This window comes from Acanthochromis polyacanthus, chromosome 8 (genome assembly GCF_021347895.1).
Source record: "Acanthochromis polyacanthus isolate Apoly-LR-REF ecotype Palm Island chromosome 8, KAUST_Apoly_ChrSc, whole genome shotgun sequence".
NCBI classification, from domain to species: Eukaryota; Metazoa; Chordata; class Actinopteri; family Pomacentridae; genus Acanthochromis; species Acanthochromis polyacanthus.
The window spans coordinates 41,653,036-41,676,084 of NC_067120.1; the positions used below are offsets into that span (position 1 = coordinate 41,653,036).

The window sequence follows — 23,049 nt, forward strand, 5'->3', positions numbered from 1 at the left end:
GCTGCATCGCAAGAGAAGATATTCACTGTGATGTGGATGAGAATTTGTGGCCCAACAGACAGGAACGTCATGAGGTGTAGGAAGACTGCACTGTAATTCCTACAGCACTGCATGTACAGTTTTCCCTGAGGAGATTGTCTCATGTTCACATTTTTACTTTTGTCTAGTTTTTTTGTGCTACGCAGCGCTGTATTTTTCCTTTCTGTATTGCAATGATGTGATCTGTCAACAAATTGTAGTAAAAGCATAAATGTGAATCTTTTCCAGTCTCTTAGAATCAATCTCCCACATACACTAAGGTGGAACTTACAATTTACAATAACTGGCATCAAAAACAGAGCCATAGTTTAATCAGAACATCCCTCCAGAGTACAGTTATAATGACAACATGACAAATCAATCTGACCGTCTGATCCACACAGTGAAACAAGGACTGGTCACTCTGATGGACCTGACATGTTCACTGACGCAGACATTCACTTTTGACAGATCAACTGAGGATTCTGAGAGAGAGACTGGCTTGTGCAGGTAATATATGGTGTTTTGCTGTTTGTATGAATTGTTTTGAGAAATGCATTTACTATTTTGCAAACAAGAAGGATGATTCGAGAAATGTACCAAAGCGACTGAGAAAAGTTGTGATGTATATACTGCTATTGCATTACACTAACTCTGTTTCCCCCTGTGCTATTTCTCCGAGTGTCCCTGGTCCCAGAGCTGGATGCTTCAGATCTGTGGTTGATGTTCCACCAGCTGGTCCAGTCTCCATCATGTCCACTGTGGGATGCTGCTGCTGACCTTCCTCCAGTCCTCTGCTTCCAGCTGCTCATTTCCACCAGTCTGCTCTCCATCACCCTCACTATACCTGATCTGTTCTTCTACATACTGTTTGAATTTTACTACCAGCTATACATGTAGTAGATTTAATGCCAGAGCTGTACACCAGAACAGGAAACTATGGATCAGTTTACATGTTAGCTTCTACTTTGTATGAATCATCTGTCTGATCATACATGGATCCACCTGTGTGTTCTATGTTCCTTGTTCTCCACTCCCCTCTCCACCTCTCCCTCTTCTGTCCCTCTCTGCCTCCTTTCAGCAGCAGATGGTTCTCCACATATAGATCCAGGTTCTGTTCCAGGTTTTTTTCCTGTTAAATGGTGTTTTTCTATCCACTGTCTCCTTAGGGCTGCTCTGGGGTTCATATGGGTTCTGGAAAGCTTCTGGAGACAATCTGACCTGTAGTTGGTGCTTAATAAATAAAATTGAATTGAATTAGATAGATAGATAGATAGATAGATAGATAGATAGATAGATAGATAGATAGATAGATAGATAGATAGATAGACTATATCCGTTTCCATCAGTTCAAACAGCATTAAAGCCAGACTCACATTTTCAGATATTACAGTTTATTTATTCATGAGAATTTTTTCTACAACTCATTATAAAAAATTATGACTCTGAAAACATGTGAAGTCTGTTTGTCCCACATCATAGACACCACTAGGTGAGAAAATCCAGTTGATTCTGAGAATTTTCATGTGTTTTTACAGGAGAAATTTCCAGTATTTATTCTGCAGATTAAACTGCAGCTTCAACTCAGGGTTCATCTTTTGTCCCGTTTGTGTTTGAAACTATTTAAATGTGTTGCTATTCACATCAGTAATCAATCAATTCATTTATCACCCTCCGTATTGGACGTGATTTCATAAACTAATTTGAGCCGTGTTTCATTAAAGTGAAAGAAACTGTTAAAATGTCAAAAATAAATGTAGAGAAAATTATAAACTGAAATAGAGCTGTTCAAAGCTGTAATATTCCAGATGAACATGACCCAAAAACTAGTGCAATAACGAAAATATTAAACAAACTCTACATTTCTTGTAATTAAAACAGAGTTTGTGGCCTTACTTAACGATCGAAGTGTATTATTGTTATTGTTATTATTATTATTATTACCTGAGGTGTTTCCGGCCATAGACTGTATGTTTCCGGCTGAGAATTTTAGGAACGCTTCAGTCTCGTGTGGTCTCGTAGTATCGCGGTAGTTGGTGTTAGCAGCGCTGCTAGCAGTGAGCTAACGCTAAGGACCAGAGCGGACCGACAGACTCGCAGAAAGATGACCGTCCGCTGAATCACCGTCCACAGGCAGCTGCCCACGGACCTTACCGCAGTCACCTCTACATGGATCTGAACACGAAGGATGGATCTCCCCGGGAGGACGGGGAGCTGGAGGACGGAGAGATTTGCGACGACGAAGCCGAGGAGAATGTGCCGACACGGCGGGGGGATGGTAGCAGGCCCGGCGGCGGCGTTGCTCCTCGGAGCCGAAAGCCGCACCAACACCCGCACGGCCTGCCGCCGCACCTGGGCCACCCACCACCGGACCTCCGCCTCATGATGCCCTACGGCCTCGGCCCTCACCTCGGCCCATTCCCCCCGAACCACCGGCAGCAGTGCGGGCCGAGCGGGCCCGACCGGCCCCCCGCTCCCTCTCCTTCGCCGACGCCGGCGCTGCCTCCGGGGCTTGTTCCGCACGGCGAGCCGAGCCCGCGGTCCAGCTTCTGGGAGCGGAGCCACGGAGCCCTGGGCCGCTTCAGGCACCGGGTCGTACCCAACGGTGGACGCGGCGTCTGGAGCCGAGGCGGCCGAGGGGGGAACATCCGAGCTCCCCCCGGTCGTTACGGCCCCGGAGAGAATCACGGCTCCCCCCAGAGGAAACGTATCCTTCCCCGCTGTCTGTCACTTTTCGAACCGGACGAGTCACTGGAGATCCACATTCAATTACTTAGCTCCAGAGAGCCGAACACGGAGCCGAAAAAGGCCGAGGCAGGACGGTTACTGAGAGCAGCCAGGTGAAGGGAAACAGTACAGGCAAAATACAGTAGAGTGAAACTACATGTAAAAAATACAGTAATAGTACAGTAAAAATATTGGTAAAACTACAGGTAACAATAGAGTAAAACTACAGATAACAATAGAGTAAAACTACAGGTAACAATGGAGTAAAACTACAGGTAAGAATAGAGTAAAACTACAGGTAACAATAGAGTAAAACTACGGGTAACAATAGAGTAAAACTACAGATAACAATAGAGTAAAACTACAGGTAACAATGGAGTAAAACTACAGGTAAGAATAGAGTAAAACTACAGGTAAGAATAGAGTAAAACTACAGGTAACAATAGAGTAAAACTACAGGTAACAATGGAGTAAAACTACAGGTAACAATAGAGTAAAACTACAGGTAACAATGGAGTAAAACTACAGGTAACAATGGAGTAAAACTACAGGTAACAATGGAGTAAAACTGCAGGTAACAATAGAGTAAAACTACAGGTAACAATAGAGTAAAACTACAGGTAACAATGGAGTAAAACTACAGGTAACAATGGAGTAAAACTGCAGGTAACAATAGAGTAAAACTACAGGTAACAATAGAGTAAAACTACAGGTAACAATAGAGTAAAACTACAGGTAACAATAGAGTAAAACTACAGGTATACTCAAAGGTAATTGTTCAGTTTTGGTTAATATTTTTCAGAGTTTAAAAAAGTTGTTCTTTATTCTTTAGAGATATTTTTGGCTGATAATTATAAGTCCATTAATATGATTTTTGCTGACATGTTTAAAGTGTTTATTTTTATTTTCCAGTATTTTATTCTAACACATTTTAGGTATTTTTCCTGAATATTTCTTCTTGGCACTTTTTTTTTTGTAAATTTCACCATTTTTAAAATATATTTTCTGTAATCAATACTTAAATACAGACCTGATCAAAATCTAGAGACCAGTTGAAAAATTGCTAGACTTTACCTTTTGCACATTTGGATCTTTATGAGGTTTTAAGTAGAGCTACAATATGCAAAAGCAAGAAGGGGGAGTGTGACAAAAAGCACTTTGAAAAAGTAATTTATTAAAAACAACAAAATGTTGAAATAGGCTGTTTATCAGCTGATCAAAAATTTAAGACCATCACTCAAAAAATTACAAGAAACTCTCCAAACCAGAACAAAATGTTCTCAGTAGGACTCAGTAATGAGTAGCTCCACCGTTCTTGTGAATCACTTCAAAGATTCTTTTGGGCATGCTTGATGCGAGTTTCCAGGAAGCTTTTGGGAACATTGCTCCAAGTGGTGAAGATGGCTTCATGAAGGGCATCAACTGTCTGGAACTGATGGTCATTTTTATAAACTTCCCTTGCCATCCGTCCCCAAATGTTCTCTATGGGATTTAAATTGGTGGAACATGCGGGATGGTCCAAAAGAGTGATGTCATTCTCCCTGAAGAAGTCCTTCTTTAAGCGAGCATTGTGAACTGCAGCGTTGTCCTGTTGAAAAACCCAGCTGGTACCACCCAGACGAGGACCCTCAGTCATGAGTAGAAAACATCTCAGGTGGGATCTCCTTGGAAGCCATCTGGACCGTCAAAGTTAGATTTTTTCTCATCAGAGAATAAAACTTTTTTCCACCTTTCAATGTCCCATGTTTGATGCTCCCTGGCAAAGTCTAAATGGGCAGTTTTGTGGCCTTTGAATTTGTTTTTTGTCTTAGAAACCCTTTTCCCGCAGATGCTGTCTGATGGTTATTGCGCTGCAGTCGGCACCAGTAAGGGCCTTAATTTGGGTCAAGGTCCGCCCTGTGTCTTGACGGACAGCCAATCGGATCCTCCAGCTCAGCACAGGTGTAATTTTTTGGGACTACCACTTGACTTTTTTGTTCCATAATGCTCAGGATCTTTCAAAAAAAATTAGAATGACCGTCTTAGTGCGTCCAACCTCAGCAGCAATGGCACGCTGTGAGAGGCCTGCTTATGCAGCTCGACGATCCGACCACGTTCAAGAAGAGAAAGCTTCTTAGCTTTAGCCACCAGGAGGGCGTGACCGTGTGAATGGCTGACAGAAAATGAGAATTTTGAGCAGATTTTGGATTTTATAGCCTGTGGTCTTAAACTTTTGATCAGCTGATAAACAGCCTATATATATATATATGAATTTATTATTTTCTAATCTGTATTTTCCCCCAAACATTTTTAATGTTTCCGTGTTTTTTGGAGCTTTTCTGACCCGTTTATTCATAATAATCTCAGGTTATTATTTAGTAGAGTACTTCCTGACGGTGTGTAAAGCAGAGTGTCTTAACGGGACCCTGACCCATTATCGATAGGTATTAGTGATTATTGATTGGTTCCTGAACTCCTCCTCAGAGAAGGTTCTGGGGAGGAACCGGCCCAGAAAGGTTCTCCACAGCGTGTCCAAACCAGAGAGCAGCGTGGACGAGTCCTTTGAGGACCTGCTGTCCAAGTACCGGCAGATCCAGCTGGAGCTGGAGTGCATCCGGAAGGAGGAAACCATGGCACTGGAGCCGGACCCAGACCAGAACCAGAACCAGGACCACGCCACCGGGCTCCAGGAGAACCGAATGGAACCGGCCCAGGGCCATGCAGCAGAACCGTCGGACCTGGACCGAGCTGAGAAGAAGGTGTTCCAGGCCTTTAACATAAAACCGCTGAGACAGAAGATCCCCTCAGCCAACCTGGACGAGCTGCAGAGGAGGTGGGTGGAGCAAGACGGAGGGAGCGGAGCCAACGCTGAAGGTAAGACGACATCAGGAAGTTCACCTGCTGCCAGACAGACAGACAGACAGGTAAAGACAGGTAGAGACAGACCGACAGACAGACAGACGGGTACAGACAGACAGACGGGTACAGACAGACAGACGGGTACAGACAGACAGACGGGTACAGACAGACCGACGGGTAGAGACAGACCGACGGGTACAGACCGACGGGTACAGACCGACCGACAGGTAGAGACAGACCGACAGGTAGAGACAGACCGACGGGTACAGACCGACGGGTACAGACCGACGGGTACAGACCGACGGGTACAGACCGACGGGTACAGACAGACAGGTACAGACAGACGGGTACAGACCGACGGGTACAGACCGACAGGTAGAGATAGACCGACAGGTAGAGACAGACCGACGGGTACAGACCGACGGGTACAGACAGACAGGTAGAGACAGACAGACAGGTAGAGACAGACCGACAGGTAGAGACAGACCGACAGGTAGAGACAGACCGACGGGTACAGACAGACAGGTACAGACAGACAGGTACAGACCGACCGACGGGTACAGACCGACGGGTACAGACCGACGGGTACAGACAGACCGACAGGTAGAGACAGACCGACGGGTACAGACCGACGGGTAGAGACAGACCGACAGACAGGTAGAGACAGACGGGTACACACAGACAGGTAGAGACAGACCGACAGACAGACAGGTAGAGACAGACGGGTACAGACAGACGGGTACACACAGACAGGTAGAGACGGGTACACACAGACGGGTACAGACAGACAGACAGGTAGAGACGGGTACAGACAGATGGGTACACACAGACGGGTACAGACAGACGGGTACAGACAGACAGGTGATCAGACAGGGAGTTTCTCTGTAAAATCGTTTGCTTTCTTCATCAGTTAATTTGTGTTCTACAGTTTTTCAGAGTTCAGTCTTTTGTTAATGAGATTATAAAGGTTCTGTTGGTTCTCAGCTGCAGATGGAACCTCAGAGGGTATACCAGAACCAGCAGGTGGCGCTGTAGAGGAGGCCGAGCAGAGAACGAGTGAGTTCACGGATCAGACGTCCACATTTATGAACAGAAAGCTTCAGCTCATATTCAGCTTTAACCTCTGAGGTTCTAAAGGTTCTGTTGGTTCTCAGCTGCAGATGGTACCTCAGTGGACCGACCAGAACCAGCAGGCGGCGCTGTAGAGGAGGCCGAGCAGAGAACCTGTGAGAACTGTGGAACCAACAAACCTCCATGTTGCTGCTGCAGAGAGTCTTCAGCCTCCAGCGAGGAGTCCACGTCCACGGAGAAGGTGGTTCTGACTGGATCTGAGTGGGTCATGTTGTTGTTGTGTTTCAAGCCGGACCACACCTTCGATTTAGATGGTCGCCTGGTCGCCGCGAGCGCCGGGAATGATGGGAGGTTGATGACATCATACAAAGTGGCTGCCTCCATGAAGAAAACATGATAGGCGGTTCAGCTCGATCAAGCGCTTGATTTGGACGGTCGCCATTTGCGACTAAAAACGTCACAAATGGCGACCTGGCGACCGTCTAAATCGAGCGCTGACACAGTGGCTTGGCCACAAACTTTGTCTAATATTATAAAAACACTTCAGCAAAAAGTATTTCAGAAATACTTTTCACTGAAGAGTTTTCTAAATAAAAGGGAAAGTTGGCAGCCGAGCCACTGTGTTTATCCGACATGCCTGCCAGAGCATAAAGCTGAAAGATCGGTCACATGACCTCTAGTGACCGCTGTTGCTGCAGGACTGTCATGTGACCATGTTGTGATCCGATAGTGACCGCCCACCATCAGTGCGATTTTCAGATGCGGTGCGTTGCCGTGTGGGAAAATCACATCTAGTGGAGATGCAGCTTGAATTGTATTGCTGTTGTCTAACGTTGTTATTGTTGTTGTGTATCTCCAGCGGGTGGAGGAGGAGGAGCTGTCGGAGCTCCAGCTGCGTCTCCTCGCCCTGCAGTCTGCCAGTAAGAAGTGGCAGCAGAAGGAGCAGCAGGTGATGAAGAAGAGCAGAGAGCGGATCACTAAACCCATCCAGGACAAGAGTTCTGGTTCCGGGTCGGGCCCCGGGGCCGCCGTGCCCAGCAGGCAGAGGGTCACCACCAGGTCGGCCTCCTCCGCCGCCGCTGCAGAGAGGAACCGGACCAGGTCCAAACCCGTGGACAGGGACCGGGAACGGACCAAGACTGGGACCAGACCTCCAGACAGGGACAGAGACCGGCCCAAACAGTCCCCCAAACCCCAACTGGACTGGGGACGGGCCCCAGGAAAACCCCATGTCCCCAAGAAGATCATCAGTCCAGGTGAGACGGGTCGGTCCCCATAGGGTTCAGCTGTGGTTCACATGAAGTGTGAAAAATTCAGTCTGTTTTATGTTGAATCACAAAACGAAATTCACACCTTCATAGACCTACCTGTCTACAGACACACCTTCATAGACCTACCTGTCTACAGACACACCTTCATAGACCTACCTGTCTACAGACACACCTTCATAGACCTACCTGTCTACAGACACACCTTCATAGACGTACCTGTCTACAGACACACCTTCATAGACGTACCTGTCTACAGACACACCTTCATAGACGTACCTGTCTACAGACACACCTTCATAGACCTACCTGTCTACAGACACACCTTCATAGACCTACCTGTCTACAGACACACCTTCATAGACGTACCTGTCTACAGACACACCTTCATAGACCTACCTGTCTACAGACACACCTTCATAGACCTACCTGTCTACAGACACACCTTCATAGATCTGCATTAGTTCCTGTCTTGGTTGTGTTTTACAGCATTTCCTCACTTGTCCTCCAGGTGGCGCTCTGTAACGTTTGATTTCTGGCGTCTTTCAGGCTCGGCGGCGAAGCAGGCGTTCAGGAAGCAGCAGCTGAGGACGTGGAAGCTGCAGCAGCAGAGAGAGCAGGAGGAGAAACGGCGGCAGGAGGAGGAGGAGCGCCGCAAACGGGAGGACGAGATCCGCCGCATCCGAGATCTGTCCAACCAGGACGAGCAGTACAACCGCTTCATGAAGCTGGTGGGGGGACGCAGGAGGACGCGCAGCAAGGTGAGGCTCAGCTGATGGTCAGGTGTTTCCGAGGTGATGGTCAGGTGTTTCCGAGGTGATGGTCAGGTGTTTCCGAGGTGATGGCCAGGTGTTTCCGAGGTGATGGTCAGGTGTTTCTGAGGTGATGGCCAGGTGTTTCCGAGGTGATGGTCAGGTGTTTCCGAGGTGATGGTCAGGTGTTTCTGAGGTGATGGTCAGGTGTTTCCGAGGTGATGGTCAGGTGTTTCCTAGGTGATGGTCAGGTGTTTCCTAGGTGATGGCCAGGTGTTTCCGAGGTGATGGTCAGGTGTTTCCGAGGTGATGGCCAGGTGTTTCTGAGGTGATGGTCAGGTGTTTCCGAGGTGATGGTCAGGTGTTTCCTAGGTGATGGCCAGGTGTTTCTGAGGTGATGGTCAGGTGTTTCCGAGGTGATGGTCAGGTGTTTCCTAGGTGATGGCCAGGTGTTTCTGAGGTGATGGCCAGGTGTTTCTGAGGTGATGGTCAGGTGTTTCCGAGGTGATGGTCAGGTGTTTCTTAGGTGATGGCCAGGTGTTTCTGAGGTGATGGTCAGGTGTTTCCGAGGTGATGGTCAGGTGTTTCCTAGGTGATGGTCAGGTGTTTCCTAGGTGATGGTCAGGTGTTTCTGAGGTGATGGTCAGGTGTTTCCGAGGTGATGGTCAGGTGTTTCCTAGGTGATGGCCAGGTGTTTCCGAGGTGATGGCCAGGTGTTTCCGAGGTGATGGTCAGGTGTTTCTGAGGTGATGGTCAGGTGCTTCCGAGGTGATGGTCAGGTGTTTCCGAGGTGATGGTCAGGTGTTTCCGAGGTGATGGTCAGGTGTTTCTGAGGTGATGGTCAGGTGCTTCCGAGGTGATGGTCAGGTGCTTCCTAGGTGATGGTCAGGTGTTTCCTAGGTGATGGTCAGGTGTTTCCTAGGTGATGGCCAGGTGTTTCCGAGGTGATGGCCAGGTGTTTCCGAGGTGATGGCCAGGTGTTTCCGAGGTGATGGTCAGGTGTTTCCGAGGTGATGGTCAGGTGTTTCCTAGGTGATGGCCAGGTGTTTCCGAGGTGATGGCCAGGTGTTTCCGAGGTGATGGTCAGGTGTTTCCGAGGTGATGGTCAGGTGTTTCCGAGGTGATGGTCAGGTGTTTCCTAGGTGATGGCCAGGTGTTTCCGAGGTGATGGTCAGGTGTTTCCGAGGTGATGGTCAGGTGTTTCCTAGGTGATGGCCAGGTGTTTCCGAGGTGATGGTCAGGTGTTTCCGAGGTGATGGTCAGGTGTTTCCGAGGTGATGGTCAGGCGTTTCCGAGGTGATGGCCAGGCGTTTCCGAGGTGATGGTCAGGCGTTTCCGAGGTGATGGTCAGGCGTTTCCGAGGTGATGGTCAGGCGTTTCCGAGGTGATGGTCAGGCGTTTCCGAGGTGATGGTCAGGCGTTTCCGAGGTGATGGTCAGGCGTTTCCGAGGTGATGGTCAGATGTTTCCGAGGTGATGGTCAGGTGTTTCCTAGGTGATGGTCAGGTGTTTCCGAGGTGATGGTCAGGTGTTTCCGAGGTGATGGTCAGATGTTTCCGAGGTGATGGTCAGATGTTTCCTAGGTGATGGTCAGATGTTCCGAGGTGATGGTCAGGTGTTTCCTAGGTGATGGCCAGGTGTTTCCGAGGTGATGGCCAGGTGTTTCCGAGGTGATGGTCAGGTGTTTCCTAGGTGATGGCCAGGTGTTTCCGAGGTGATGGTCAGGTGTTTCCGAGGTGATGGTCAGGTGTTTCCGAGGTGATGGTCAGGTGTTTCCGAGGTGATGGTCAGATGTTTCCGAGGTGATGGTCAGGTGTTTCCGAGGTGATGGCCAGGTGTTTCCGAGGTGATGGTCAGGTGTTTCCGAGGTGATGGTCAGGTGTTTCCGAGGTGATGGTCAGGTGTTTCCGAGGTGATGGTCAGATGTTTCCTAGGTGATGGTCAGGTGTTTCTGAGGTGATACTGAGTTTATACTCAGGTGTGTCTGTGTTCAGTCCAGGGATCGGGACCACAGGAAGTCTGCAGGTAAAGTGGGCCTGGACTCCTCGGGGAACCTGTACCAGTACGACAACTATGACGAGGTGGCGATGGACACAGACAGTGAGACAGGTTCACCAGGTGAGCAGACAGCAGACCCGCCTGATTGGCCATCATTTCCTATTTCCTTTTTAACGGTTTGTGTTCTTTCAGTTTCATCACCGACGCCTCACCTGCTGGCTGCAGAAGAGTCTGGCGGCGTCCCTCAGGTGTCCCTCTGCAGTACCAATGCTGCTGCCTTTGGAATGGTACAAAACCCACCCCTGTAGATAGAACACTGTACAGCAGGAATTAGATCGCATTGTCCACTACTTCAGACATTAGTCAGATTACTTCTAAGGTGAAAAGTAACATAAGGATGAACAATAAGAAGCAATTAATTTACAAATTAATTTACAAAGACGACATAACTTCAGCATCAACGTAGAAACTTAGAGAACCAAAGAGTCCAGCTGTGATTCCAGTCAGTCTGACTGATGAACATAGTTTTAAAAGTAGCTGAGAATAGCAGAAGGTTTTCAGTTCTGGACCTATGGACTGGATCTATCTATGTCTGCATCATGGCTCCACATGGAGAAGAACTGTACAGAGGAAGAGAAACATCTGACTGAGAGACTCGACAAAGTTGGAAAAGATCCAGGAAGATCAGTGAGCAACTGAAAACCAGAGAAGCACAGAGACAGCAGGAACCAGGAGGTCCAGAAGGAGTCATAGTTTCACTAATCAGGAGGTCTAGAAGGAGTCATAGTTCCACTAATCAGGAGGTCTAGAAGGAGTCATAGTATCACTAATCAGGAGGTCTAGAAGGAGTCATAGTAGCACTAATCAGGAGGTCTAGAAGGAGTCATAGTAGCACTTATCAGGAGGTCTAGAAGGAGTCATAGTTCCACCAATCAGGAGGTCTAGAAGGAGTCATAGCCTAAGTGGAACCAGGACCTTTGTGGTATTTTCCAGAGAAAGGTAGAGCTGCTCTTTGCTGGAGAGGTTGTGTTCTTCTACCTTCCTCTGGAACCACAAAGGTTCTGTTGGTTTCAGGACTCCGACTGTCCAGGTCTTGGTTCCACTTCAGCTCTGATTTGGCCTGTGGTTCCTCCATGCTGAGCAGAACTGAAGGAGGAACCAGAGAACCTCAGCAGACTGTAGTTGTCCTGATAGGTGTCAGTGTTCAGAAGCAGCTCCACTTGGTTCCTTCACTGATTATTGATTGGTCCGTGTCCCTCTGTCCATCAGGACCTGTCCCAGTCCTACTTGTCCCCCATGCTGTCCTCTGTCCCCCCTCCTCCCCCTCTGCCCCCGCCCCCTGATGACCTGGAGCCCCCTCCCAAACCCCCGTTTGCTGATGAAGAGGAGGAAGAGGAGATGCTACTGAGAGAGACCTGCCTGATGTCTATGGCCCACAAGAGGGTGGCGTCCTCTGAGGTTGGTCTGCTGGGTCTACTGGGTTTACTGGGATTACTGGTCTGGTTCCCAGCATGAAAGTAGAACTCTGATCATTAATACAGTTACTGCAGATGAAGAACCACATGTTCTGATGAAGGTCAGGTGGTGTTTTGTGACCCGGCCAGGTGTTCCCAGGTGCTGACTGTCATGTTGTATCTCCAGAAGACTTCCAGCGGACCTCCGTCTCCCAGCTGCCTTCCTCCTGCAGATCTCCAGCTGCCCACCAGAGGGAACCTGAGCACCGTCAGCCTGAACACGGTGCCTCCATCTCGGACCTCCAAGTTCAGCAGAGGACATCACCCTGCCAGAGCTCCTCTGGTGGTAAGATGAAGCTCAGCGTTAGCAGCATGGAGCTCTGGTTCCAGGATCACCTGTTAACTGTCCCCTGTCCATCTCCTGTTCATCAGCTGCCCAGACACAAGTCGGTGGTGGTCTCCCTGAACGACTCGGACGACAGCGACTCGGACCTGGATGGCTCTAGCTCCACGCAGACGGTCTTTGGAGGTCTGGAGTTCATGATCAAAGAGGCCAGGAGGACGGTGGAGGTGAGACACCTGTAGAACTTCATCAGTGTTCCTTCACTCCTCAGGTCCTCCTCAAGTTCCCCTCAGGTCCCTCATCTCTTGCACTGATGTAAAACTAAGTTCAGTAAAGCAGGGTTTCCGCGGGGTTTTAAAAAGTATTAAAAAGTGATAAATCAAAAACGCAAAATTTAATGGCCTTAAAAGGTTTTAAATTTGGGCAAAAGGTATTATTTTTTAAAAACGAGGTATTATTTTTTTTCTTTTAGACAATGAGCTGTTTCATTTTGATCAAAAAATAAACATAAATAAAATAAAACATATCTTGCTTGCAAAATTTTATACCGGAACGTTCGTCAGTCGCTCACGTCGACGTCATAGCAATGCATTCATTGGTCGTTAGAGAGCTGAAATCCTCTGCGTGCGCACTGAGTACATCGCTGACTTAGCTGCTGCAATGCTAGCTTGACATCTCCCTGGATGATGCCACTTCGACTTCTGAGAGCGACCGCAGCCTGCGGGATCGCGGATTAGCGCTCATCTGTCCGCAGATTGCTCTCCCACAACCTATACGTGGATCCAAACTTTAAGCCGTATCACTGCTGAAGTCTAATCATTTGGTCCTTGTGTCATTTCTGACCGACCCTGAACTCTTCATTTAAATCCATGAGTACGTTTTGAATGATGTGAGTAACAAGGAAATGATTCACACACGCTGATCGTCACATAACTCCGCCGTGGCTCTCAGCGGCGAGACCGAGACGCCCCGTCTGCCCCAGTTGTCCGACCACGGAGCGCGTTGCCTGTGGTAGCGTCCCGCTCAGGCGGTGGTCGGCCCTCCGGATAACATGGACATTTCTCTCCACTCTTTGGTGGAATAATTAATCTAATTTACCTCATTCTTTCAGTGCTCTAATGGATCTAGATGAAACAGTTTCCATCATGGTGATTTGTCTGGTCTGTTGTCCGCTCATTTCAGCCGTTCTAATATGTTTCGTGAGTGTGTATCAATCGATGATTTTTTTTTTTCTTTTTTTGCATTCCACCACAATATTGCACGGGTGTAAAACAGTTTAGCTCCGCTTTGGTGAAGAACATCAGTGAATTAATTGTTTATCACGGTCTTCAGCAGTAATTTTTGTTGGTAAATGAGAGACATTAGTATCACATGTCTGCATCTTCAAACCATAAACAGGAAGTGAATTCGGTGACATACGTGCATTACGTTTGCGCTGGGAGCTGCTATGATTGGTGGAACTCACGGGAGGCGGGCCAAAATTGCGGGAAAGTTGCGGTGATTGGACAAAATTGCAATGGCTGAACTAATCACAAAATCAAATTCTCTGAGAAGATACAAAGAGAAGGAGGAGGAATTGGTGCAAATGGACAAAACTAACGAGGACAAGGCTGTGCAGCTGACGCACTTGCCGTAAGACTTTGATTTTGTCCCTCTCTCTCTATTTTATAAAAGGTTAAGGCACTTGGCACAAGATTTTTTTTATTTTGTCATCCTGCTCTCTTTTTGATTAAGTGTTTTGTGAAAATTTGCGTGCAGATTTGTTGGTCATTTAACCCTTTAAGCTTCAGTCAATTCCAGCCGTTTTCAGGACAAAAAATCGCTAATATTCTATTTTTAAATAAAAAAAATTACGAAAAATACAGGGAATATTGGACGCACATCGCGAGGTGCATTTCCTTGAAAACGACCGATTCGGGGATTTTATACCGACTTCAGGACATGTTTTGGACAAAATAGTTTACTGGCTTGTGCCATCTGATGTAAAAGGTTGGATTATGGCCGTTTTTTGTGGAATCTTTTTTTTTGTGTGTAATAATAAACCCGGAAATGTGAGTCGCGCTGTGTGCTTTGAAGCCGTGTATAGAGAACGGATGGATGGATATTTGTTTTTGTCGGACAAATGTGTTTTTCTCACCCGCTGTGGTAATCACATCTGAAAGTGGTTTATACCGGCGGATTCATGAGAATCTAAGCTTTCCATCGGTGTATAGTGTTTGTATAATCGGGTTTGCAGCCGTCGGACATTCTTGAAATTCCTATGCAAATTAGTAGGTGTACCGCCGGCGGTACACCTACGACGCACTGAAGCGTAAAGGGTTAAACCTAGTTGGTTGTTCAATCCTTGTCTCAGTTTGTTTTTACTGGTTTGTGTGGTTGTTAAACATGTTCTTAATGGGCTAGTGGAGTCTTCCATGGGGACAGGAAATAAATGTGCAATATTTTGTCTAAATATCTTCTTTTATAGTATTAGTAGCTGTTGCCTAATGGTTGGGAGTCAATCTTGAAAAGGTTGTACGTAAGTTTAAATTCAATACCATTCTATTGCTTAAGCGCCTCTGAAGCAAGGCACCCCACCTGACATTGCACCAGTTACTGTAACTAATACCCTGTAGCTAAATAACTAGGTCTCCTTGGACAGTGGTAAGTATGATGTAAGTGTTGTATGTCAAAATCTGCGTGCATAATCAAAAAAGGTTTCTGATTAATACTTGCAACTCGGTGTCTTGATGGTTGTAAAAAAAATCTGAAGGTAGTAAAAAAAAGGTATTAAATGGTAGTAAATTTAACTTCAAGATTGGTGTATAAACCCTGTAAAGTGTTTTAGGAGATTCTTTAGAGTTCTGTATTTTCAGAGCTGGAATTCCTCTGTTTTCACTTCCTAAACATCTGAAAAGCTGTTTTAAAGGTCCAGTATCTCCAATGTCTCCAGTATCTCCATAAATAGAAGTCAAAGTCAGCTTTATTGTCAGTTCTTCAATATGTACATGACATACCAAGAATTGAAATTTTGATTCTCTTCGTGCAACAGTAGACATTAAATAAACACTTAGAAGGTTCTGAGATAAAATAAATAGTAAAAATTTAGAAATGTAATGTGCAGAGTAAGATATAAAAAGACATGACAGTAGACAGAATCCTTCATCAGATCAGAATGGCAGGCCACATCCAGCAGAGGATCAGTGTAATTCCTGGACCTGCAGATGGAAGAAGACGCTAAAATGTTGATGTTGGCTCCTCAGCAGGAGGTCAGATGTAGTAGAACTGTGGATCCATCCAGATAGGAACACTAACAGGAACGTTCTGAAGCAGCCAGATGGAGTATTTGTCCATGTTGAAGGATCTCATCTGGAGACTAGGGATGATAATCGAGAACCGGTTCCTCGATGCCATCGATAAGAAATGGATCGATATCTTGGAATCGAATGCCGTTTTGAGAACCGGTTCCCGTTATCAATGCCTTGACGTCACTTTCACTGCCCTTACTGCTTTCACTTCATCCTGCCGTCACAATTTCTGTCGGCGAATTTCCCAACTAACAACCTCCAAACCACAACTCTAAAAACGACTTGCACTCTGCCACACTTCACATACATACCTGTGCTACATCTGCGATTCCACTTTTTCTCTGCTGGAGACCACAGTCAGCTGAACGCCACCCTCATTTCCATCTCAGAGCTAGCATGATATGGCTAGCTTCCACGCACGACCGTTAACACGTTACTAATACATTAAAACGTTGGACCCAGAGAGCTGGTGGGCAAATACAGACCTATGGACATTTACTGCTGCCCGTATGTCATTCTTTTAAAAAATAATAAATAAAAAACGTTCTGTCTCTCCAAACTGAACTCTGTCACTTGCCTTGTTGCGAGAATGGGGCGGTAATGCACCAAAATGATGGATGCCAACCATCATTATGACAGATCACCTGTCCGTGGGTCCACTCAGTGCAATAACCACGGCAGTTCGTCAATGCAACACGGATTTTATTTAACACAAACCACAAGCATACATGCACAGTTCTCCTTGCCCGGCGCTACACCGGACCTCGTCCGGTAAACAGTCTCAGTGTGAGCCCGGCTCTCCACAGGATCTCGTCCGGTAAGCTGCCCGCTCCACCGGACCTCGTCCTGTCCGCTGTCCTCCGCCCGTGCGTCTCTTCGTCCTCTCTGTCCGTGTGCCTTTTATCCTCTGCTCCAGCCTGCTGCTGCAGAGAGAATCAGGTCAGTCTGATCGCTAACACCTGCGTCAATTAACCTGACGCTGCTCCCACGCACTCTCCTCCGCACCTCTCTCCCCTGCAGCTGAGCTCTCCCACTCCCAACGCCACAGTCATAAAACCAATGAAGAAGAAGCCTCGCGAGACCTGCCGTATTAAGGTGCGTGGGTGCAGTTGTCGCGAGATTAGAGCCCACAGTGGGAACAATCCATGGAGCAGAAGAAGCGATCACGGGCATGGCTTCACTTTTTCAAGAGAAACGAGGAAAAGGCTGAATGTAATCACTGTGACGCTGCATTGATAAGAGAATCGATAAGGAATCGAATCGATAAGTGACATCAATAATGGCATTGACATCGATAATTTCTTATCAATTATCATCCCTACTGGAGACACTGAACCATAAAATGGCTTAAAGTTTTGTTTTTGATGGAAAACATCCATGTTTGAAGACATGAAGTTCTGAAAATGCTGCCCAGATATTTACCAGAAGTCAGTTTTGGCCCAAAAGGAACATCTCTAGAGCCTGAATCTGAGATGTTCTAAGACAACCTGAAGACCTTCTGTTGGAGGGTTTTTATTATAATTTTGGTTCCTTGACCATCTCAGACTGCTGAGGATCGTCTCAGCTCCGTGTGAACGTCATGAACTGAGCTTCTGGTTCCTGCTGATGGTTTCTGTGTTTTCAGGCAGCAAAGCCGAAAGCAGCGTCAGGATGTGAGAAGGAGAACAACCCGGTCAGAACTCCAGAAGCTCTACCTGAAGCCAAGAAGGCCGAGTATCGCCTGCTCAAAGAGGAGATCGCCAGGTTGGTCCTCCAACCTGTCCTCTGGCTCCTCCAATCTGTCCTCCAACCCCTCCAATCTGTCCTCCGACCTGTCCTCTGGCTCCTTCAACCTGTCCTCTAACCTGTCCTCCAATCTGTCCTCCAACCTGTCCTCTAATCTGTCCTCTGGCTCCTTCAACCTGTCCTCTGGCTCCTTCAACCTGTCCTCTAACCTGTCCTCTAACCTGTCCTCTGACCTGTCCTCTGACCTGTCCTCTGACCTGTCCTCTGACCTGTCCTCTGACCTGTCCTCCGACCTGTCCTCTGGCTCCTCCAACCTGTCCTCTAATCTGTCCTCTGGCTCCTTCAACCTGTCCTCTAACCTGTCCTCTAACCTGTCCTCTGGCTCCTTCAACCTGTCCTCTAACCTGTCCTCTAACCTGTCCTCTAACCTGTCCTCTAACCTGTCCTCTAACCTGTCCTCCAACCTGTCCTCTAATCTGTCCTCTAACCTGTCCTCTGGCTCCTTCAACCTGTCCTCTAACCTGTCCTCTAACCTGTCCTCTAACCTGTCCTCTAACCTGTCCTCTAACCTGTCCTCCAACCTGTCCTCTAACCTGTCCTCTAACCTGTCCTCCAACCTGTCCTCTAATCTGTCCTCTGGCTCCTTCAACCTGTCCTCTAACCTGTCCTCTAACCTGTCCTCTAACCTGTCCTCTGACCTGTCCTCTGACCTGTCCTCCGACCTGTCCTCTGGCTCCTCCAACCTGTCCTCTGACCTGTCCTCTAACCTGTCCTCTAACCTGTCCTCTGACCTGTCCTCCGACCTGTCCTCTGGCTCCTCCAACCTGTCCTCTAATCTGTCCTCTGGCTCCTTCAACCTGTCCTCTAACCTGTCCTCTAACCTGTCCTCTAACCTGTCCTCTAACCTGTCCTCCAACCTGTCCTCTAATCTGTCCTCTGGCTCCTTCAACCTGTCCTCTAACCTGTCCTCTAACCTGTCCTCTAATCTGTCCTCTGGCTCCTCCAATCTGTCCTCTAGCTGGTCTAATCTCTGGTCCTCAGCAGGGAGAAACAGAAGCAGAAGGACCACAGTCTTCCTCCTCGGAGCTCCGCTGCCTCTGATTCGCTGATCAACTCCTCAATGAAACCTGGAGCAGAGCTGAAGCTGGCCGAGGCTGAGCAGAGGCTCAGCAAGCACAGGTGAGGCTCTGACAGCAGGAGGTGGTAGTTAGCAGTGTTACTGACAGTAGAACCATGAACCGGTTTGAGGTGGTTCACAGGTAGAACAGATGCGGTTCCTGTGAGTGAGGCAGGTGTACCTGAAGCTAACAGAGCTTCTGGTGGTCCACAGGGAGCTGCTGCAGAGGGATGAGGCTGTTCTCAGACATCTGCTGCAGCAGGAGCTGAAGAAAACAGAATCTCTGAAGGCTGCTGAAGCCAAAGTGTCCAAACTGAAGGAGCAGCTTCAGGCATCGGAGAGAATTGTCAGCGCAAACCAGACACTGCTGAAGAAGCTGCAGGAGCAGGTTAGCAACTTCTGTTAGCATTTACCGTTACCATCTTTTGTTAGCATCCACCATAAGCATCCACAGCTCTGTCAAAAAAAGGAAATTAAAATAATTAAAGGTGGTTTCAGTAAAAATGTGTCCTTCAGCTGCATTTTAAATTATTGGACCTTAAATTTGGAAAAACATCAATTTCTCTGTTCACTGTTCTTTTGAGTTTCTGTATGAAAACATTCAGTAAAATCAGCCTCAGTTGTTAAATTAAACATGAAGCATCTTAGAACTCTGAACATCTACCTCCAACATGTAGACCTCTACGAACACTTTGACCTCTACGAACACTTTGACCTCTACGAACACCTAGGCCTCTACGAACACCTAGGCCTCTACGAACACCTAGGCCTCTACGAACACTTTGACCTCTACGAACACTTTGACCTCTACGAACACCTAGGCCTCTACGAACACCTAGGCCTCTACGAACACTTTGACCTCTACGAACACTTTGACCTCTACGAACACTTTGACCTCTATGAACACTTTGACCTCTACGAACATCTAGACCTCTATGAACACTTTGACCTCTACGAACACCTAGACCTCTATGAACACCTAGACCTCTATGAACACCTAGACCTCTATGAACACCTAGACCTCTATGAACACCTAGACCTCTATGAACACCTAGACCTCTATGAACACCTAGACCTCTATGAACACCTAGACCTCTATGAACACCTAGGCCTCTATGAACACCTAGGCCTCTACGAAGACCTAGGCCTCTACCAACACCTAGGCCTCTATGAACACTTTGACCTCTACGAACATCTAGACCTCTATGAACACTTTGACCTCTACGAACATCTAGGCCTCTATGAACACTTTGACCTCTACGAACATCTAGGCCTCTATGAACATCTAGGCCTCTATGAACACTTTGACCTCTATGAACACCTAGGCCTCTATGAACACTTTGACCTCTATGAACACTTTGACCTCTATGAACACTTTGACCTCTATGAACACTTTGACCTCTATGAACACCTAGGCCTCTATGAACACCTAGGCCTCTACGAAGACCTAGGCCTCTACCAACACCTAGGCCTCTATGAACACTTTGACCTCTACGAACATCTAGGCCTCTATGAACACTTTGACCTCTACGAACATCTAGGCCTCTATGAACACTTTGACCTCTACGAACATCTAGGCCTCTATGAACACTTTGACCTCTATGAACACTTTGACCTCTATGAACACTTTGACCTCTATGAACATCTAGGCCTCTATGAACACCTATGAACACCTAGGCCTCTATGAACACTTTGACCTCTATGAACACTTTGACCTCTATGAACACTTTGACCTCTATGAACATCTAGGCCTCTATGAACACTTTGACCTCTATCAACATCTAGGCCTCTATGAACACTTTGACCTCTATGAACATCTAGGCCTCTATGAACACTTTGACCTCTATGAACATCTAGGCCTCTATGAACACCTAGGCCTCTATGAACACTTTGACCTCTACGAACATCTAGGCCTCTATGAACATCTAGGCCTCTATGAACACTTTGACCTCTATGAACATCTAGGCCTCTATGAACACCTAGGCCTCTATGAACACTTTGACCTCTATGAACATCGAGGCCTCTATGAACATCTAGGCCTCTATGAACACTTTGACCTCTATGAACACCTCGGCCTCTACGAACACTAACCTCAGCTTTATAAATGTTTGTAGAAGCTCAGAGTCCTTTCTGTCCTTGTCCTCTGCAGGTCCATCGAGTCGAACACCGGGTCTCCATGAAGAAGAGTGTGGCGGTCCAGTTGGAGCAGGAGCTGCTTCAGGCTCAGATGGCTGCCGGTAGAGGACCCAAACGCCCAGCAGAACCCATCCAGAACCAGGTCAGCCACAAAACCCACATTACATTTAAACAGGAAAAAGTATCGGATTTCCTGCTTTCCTGAGCTCCATGAACGTCACGTGTTCATTTGGTGCTGATTTACAGTTTTATTATTTATTTAAAGGAGGTGTGTTTCTGAATCTGAATCTTTGCAGCCCAGTAAGCTGCAGCGGTTAGACTCCGCCCCTCGCGGTTCTGAGCGTCACTTCGTGGAGCTGATTGCTCAGAAGCAGCGTCTACAGCAGCTGGAGTCTGAATATGCCCAGAAGATCCAGAAGCTGAAGGAAGCTCAGGCGCTAAGGAACCGAGGACTTCCTGCAGAGCCGTCTCCAGCCTCGACTCCGGCAGACCGCCAGGTGGCGCTGCCCTCTGGCGCCTTCGCTGTGCCGCAGCCGTCCCTGCATGACCTCACGCAGGACAAACTGACCCTGGACAGCGAGGATGCCACCGAGCCCGAGGAACCAGAACCCGTTCCTGCAGCTCCAGGCGGCCGCCGCTCCTCCCTCCGACAGTCCAGCAGCTCCTTCACCAAACCACACCTGGACACGTCAACCTCCGCCCCTCCCAAAGACGGTGGCGCCAAGCCGACCAAGATGGAGCCTCCCACCGAAACGTCTGTGGGTCTGGACCTGGACGCTCTGAGGCGGCGCTACCAGCAGCAGGCCCGGCTGGGAGACCTGCTGCTGGGGGAGCTGCAGCAGCTGGGGGTGGCTGTGGACGGGGCCCCCGCCGGACAGGTAAGCATCTACCTGCTGAGAGGAAGTCAGTCCATTTCCCGCCACAATAAAACACTGCTAGTTAAAATAAAAGAGTAGAAACAGAAATAAAGTTCAAGAATCCAGGAGAATGAAGCAGAGCTGGAGGAGGATCCTGGTTTCACGTTTCTGTAGAATCAGAGCTTTAAAGTAGACAGGTGAGCAGCTCCTGATTTAACCCTTTATATTTACTGTACCACACATAAATATGACTCTTTAAGCTGATTGGTTCATTCTCTACTGCAGACAGGTAAACAGTTTGTCTGCTCTAGTCCTTCATGTTTACCTGCCTCAGGTGAGCTGACATCATGAAGCCGGTCGGCTCATTCTGAAACTCTTGATCTTTAGAATCATTGAATTCTACTGAGGTTCTCCTGAGGTCTGTGGAGCGTTTCCACGGTGACTCTACTGCATGCGCTCAGTCGTTCCGTGTGGTTCTCCTGCAGGTGCTCTCTGTGGAGGTGGAAATGGCAGCGAGCCAATCAGGTGGATCGGAGCTGAAGCCCGTTCCCTTCGGAGCCTATCACAGCCCTCTGCTTTCGTTCCGGTCGTACAGGTGGGTTCCTGGAACATTCTTTAAATGTCCGTGTCGTGTCCAGGTGTGACGGACTCACCTGTCCTCCTCAGGTTCAGTCCCTACTACCGGACCAAAGAGAAACTGTCCCTCAGCTCTGTGTCCTTCAGCAACGTCATTGAACCCAACAGGAGCTTCTGTCGCTTCGACCTCACCGGGACCTGCAACGATGACAGCTGCACCTGGTGAGACATCCCCCTGTCTGTCCCCCTGTCTGTCCCCCTGTCTGTCCCCCTGTCTGTCCCCCTGTCTGTCCCCCGCCTGTCCCCCCGTCTGTCCCCTTGCCTGTCCCCCCCTGTCCCCCGTCTGTCCCCTTGCCTGTCCCCCGTCTGTCCCCCGCCTGTTCCCCCCGCCTGTTCCCCCCGTCTGTCCCCTTGCCTGTCCCCCCCGTCTGTCCCCCCCGTCTGTCCCCTTGCCTGTCCCCCCCGTCTGTCCCCCCCGTCTGTCCCCCGTCTGTCCCCCATCTGCCCCGTCTGTCCCCTTGCCTGTCCCCCGCCTGTCCCCCCGTCCCCCCGTCTGTCCCCCCCCGTCCCCCCCGCCCCCCGTCTGTCCCCCCGTCTGTCCCCTTGCCTGTCCCCCTGTCTGTCCCCTGTCTGTCCCCCTGTCTGTCCCCCCGCCTGTCCCCCCGCCTGTCCCCCGCCTGTCCCCCCGTCTGTCCCCTTGCCTGTCCCCTTGCCTGTCCCCCTGTCTGTCCCCCTGTCTGTCCCCCTGTCTGTCCCCTGTCTGTCCCCCTGTCTGTCCCCGTCTGTCCCCCCGCCTGTCCCCCCGCCTGTCCCCCCGTCTGTCCCCCCGCCTGTCCCCCCGTCTGTCCCCCCGCCTGTCCCCCCGCCTGTTTCCCCGCCTGTT

General features: G+C 48.5%; 1 protein-coding gene and 1 long non-coding RNA gene across 7 annotated transcripts in view; both read left to right on the forward strand.

The window, feature by feature from the left end:
- Positions 1-2,017: 2,017 nt before the first annotated feature.
- Positions 2,018-23,049, forward strand: part of LOC110970103 (zinc finger C3H1 domain-containing protein) — a 51,488-nt gene continuing 30,456 nt past the window's right edge. The window contains exons 1-18 of one of the 3 annotated variants that reach the window (XM_051952539.1): positions 2,018-2,725; positions 5,209-5,598; positions 6,568-6,639; positions 6,738-6,895; positions 7,514-7,910; positions 8,472-8,683; positions 10,668-10,791; positions 10,864-10,958; positions 11,941-12,129; positions 12,313-12,471; positions 12,558-12,695; positions 17,380-17,498; positions 18,522-18,659; positions 18,811-18,985; positions 20,747-20,875; positions 21,030-21,611; positions 22,076-22,185; positions 22,257-22,388. In XM_051952539.1, coding sequence (XP_051808499.1) covers positions 2,188-2,725; positions 5,209-5,598; positions 6,568-6,639; positions 6,738-6,895; positions 7,514-7,910; positions 8,472-8,683; positions 10,668-10,791; positions 10,864-10,958; positions 11,941-12,129; positions 12,313-12,471; positions 12,558-12,695; positions 17,380-17,498; positions 18,522-18,659; positions 18,811-18,985; positions 20,747-20,875; positions 21,030-21,611; positions 22,076-22,185; positions 22,257-22,388 — 3,857 coding nt within the window. In that variant the 5' untranslated portion in view covers positions 2,018-2,187. The remainder of the gene's footprint in view (positions 2,726-5,208; positions 5,599-6,567; positions 6,640-6,737; positions 6,896-7,513; positions 7,911-8,471; positions 8,684-10,667; positions 10,792-10,863; positions 10,959-11,940; positions 12,130-12,312; positions 12,472-12,557; positions 12,696-17,379; positions 17,499-18,521; positions 18,660-18,810; positions 18,986-20,746; positions 20,876-21,029; positions 21,612-22,075; positions 22,186-22,256; positions 22,389-23,049) is intronic. The other 2 variants (XM_051952538.1, XM_051952537.1) reach the window with 2 other exon arrangements.
- On the forward strand, positions 2,732-5,199 carry LOC127535215 (uncharacterized). 4 transcript variants are annotated; one of them, XR_007943986.1, is made up of 3 exons: positions 2,732-3,043; positions 3,113-3,296; positions 3,343-3,498. It is a non-coding gene; the product is annotated as an uncharacterized LOC127535215 (long non-coding RNA). The 4 variants fall into 4 exon arrangements; XR_007943987.1 differs by having other exon boundaries at positions 2,732-3,020; XR_007943988.1 differs by lacking the exon at positions 2,732-3,043 and having other exon boundaries at positions 3,077-3,296; positions 3,343-3,388; positions 3,458-5,199.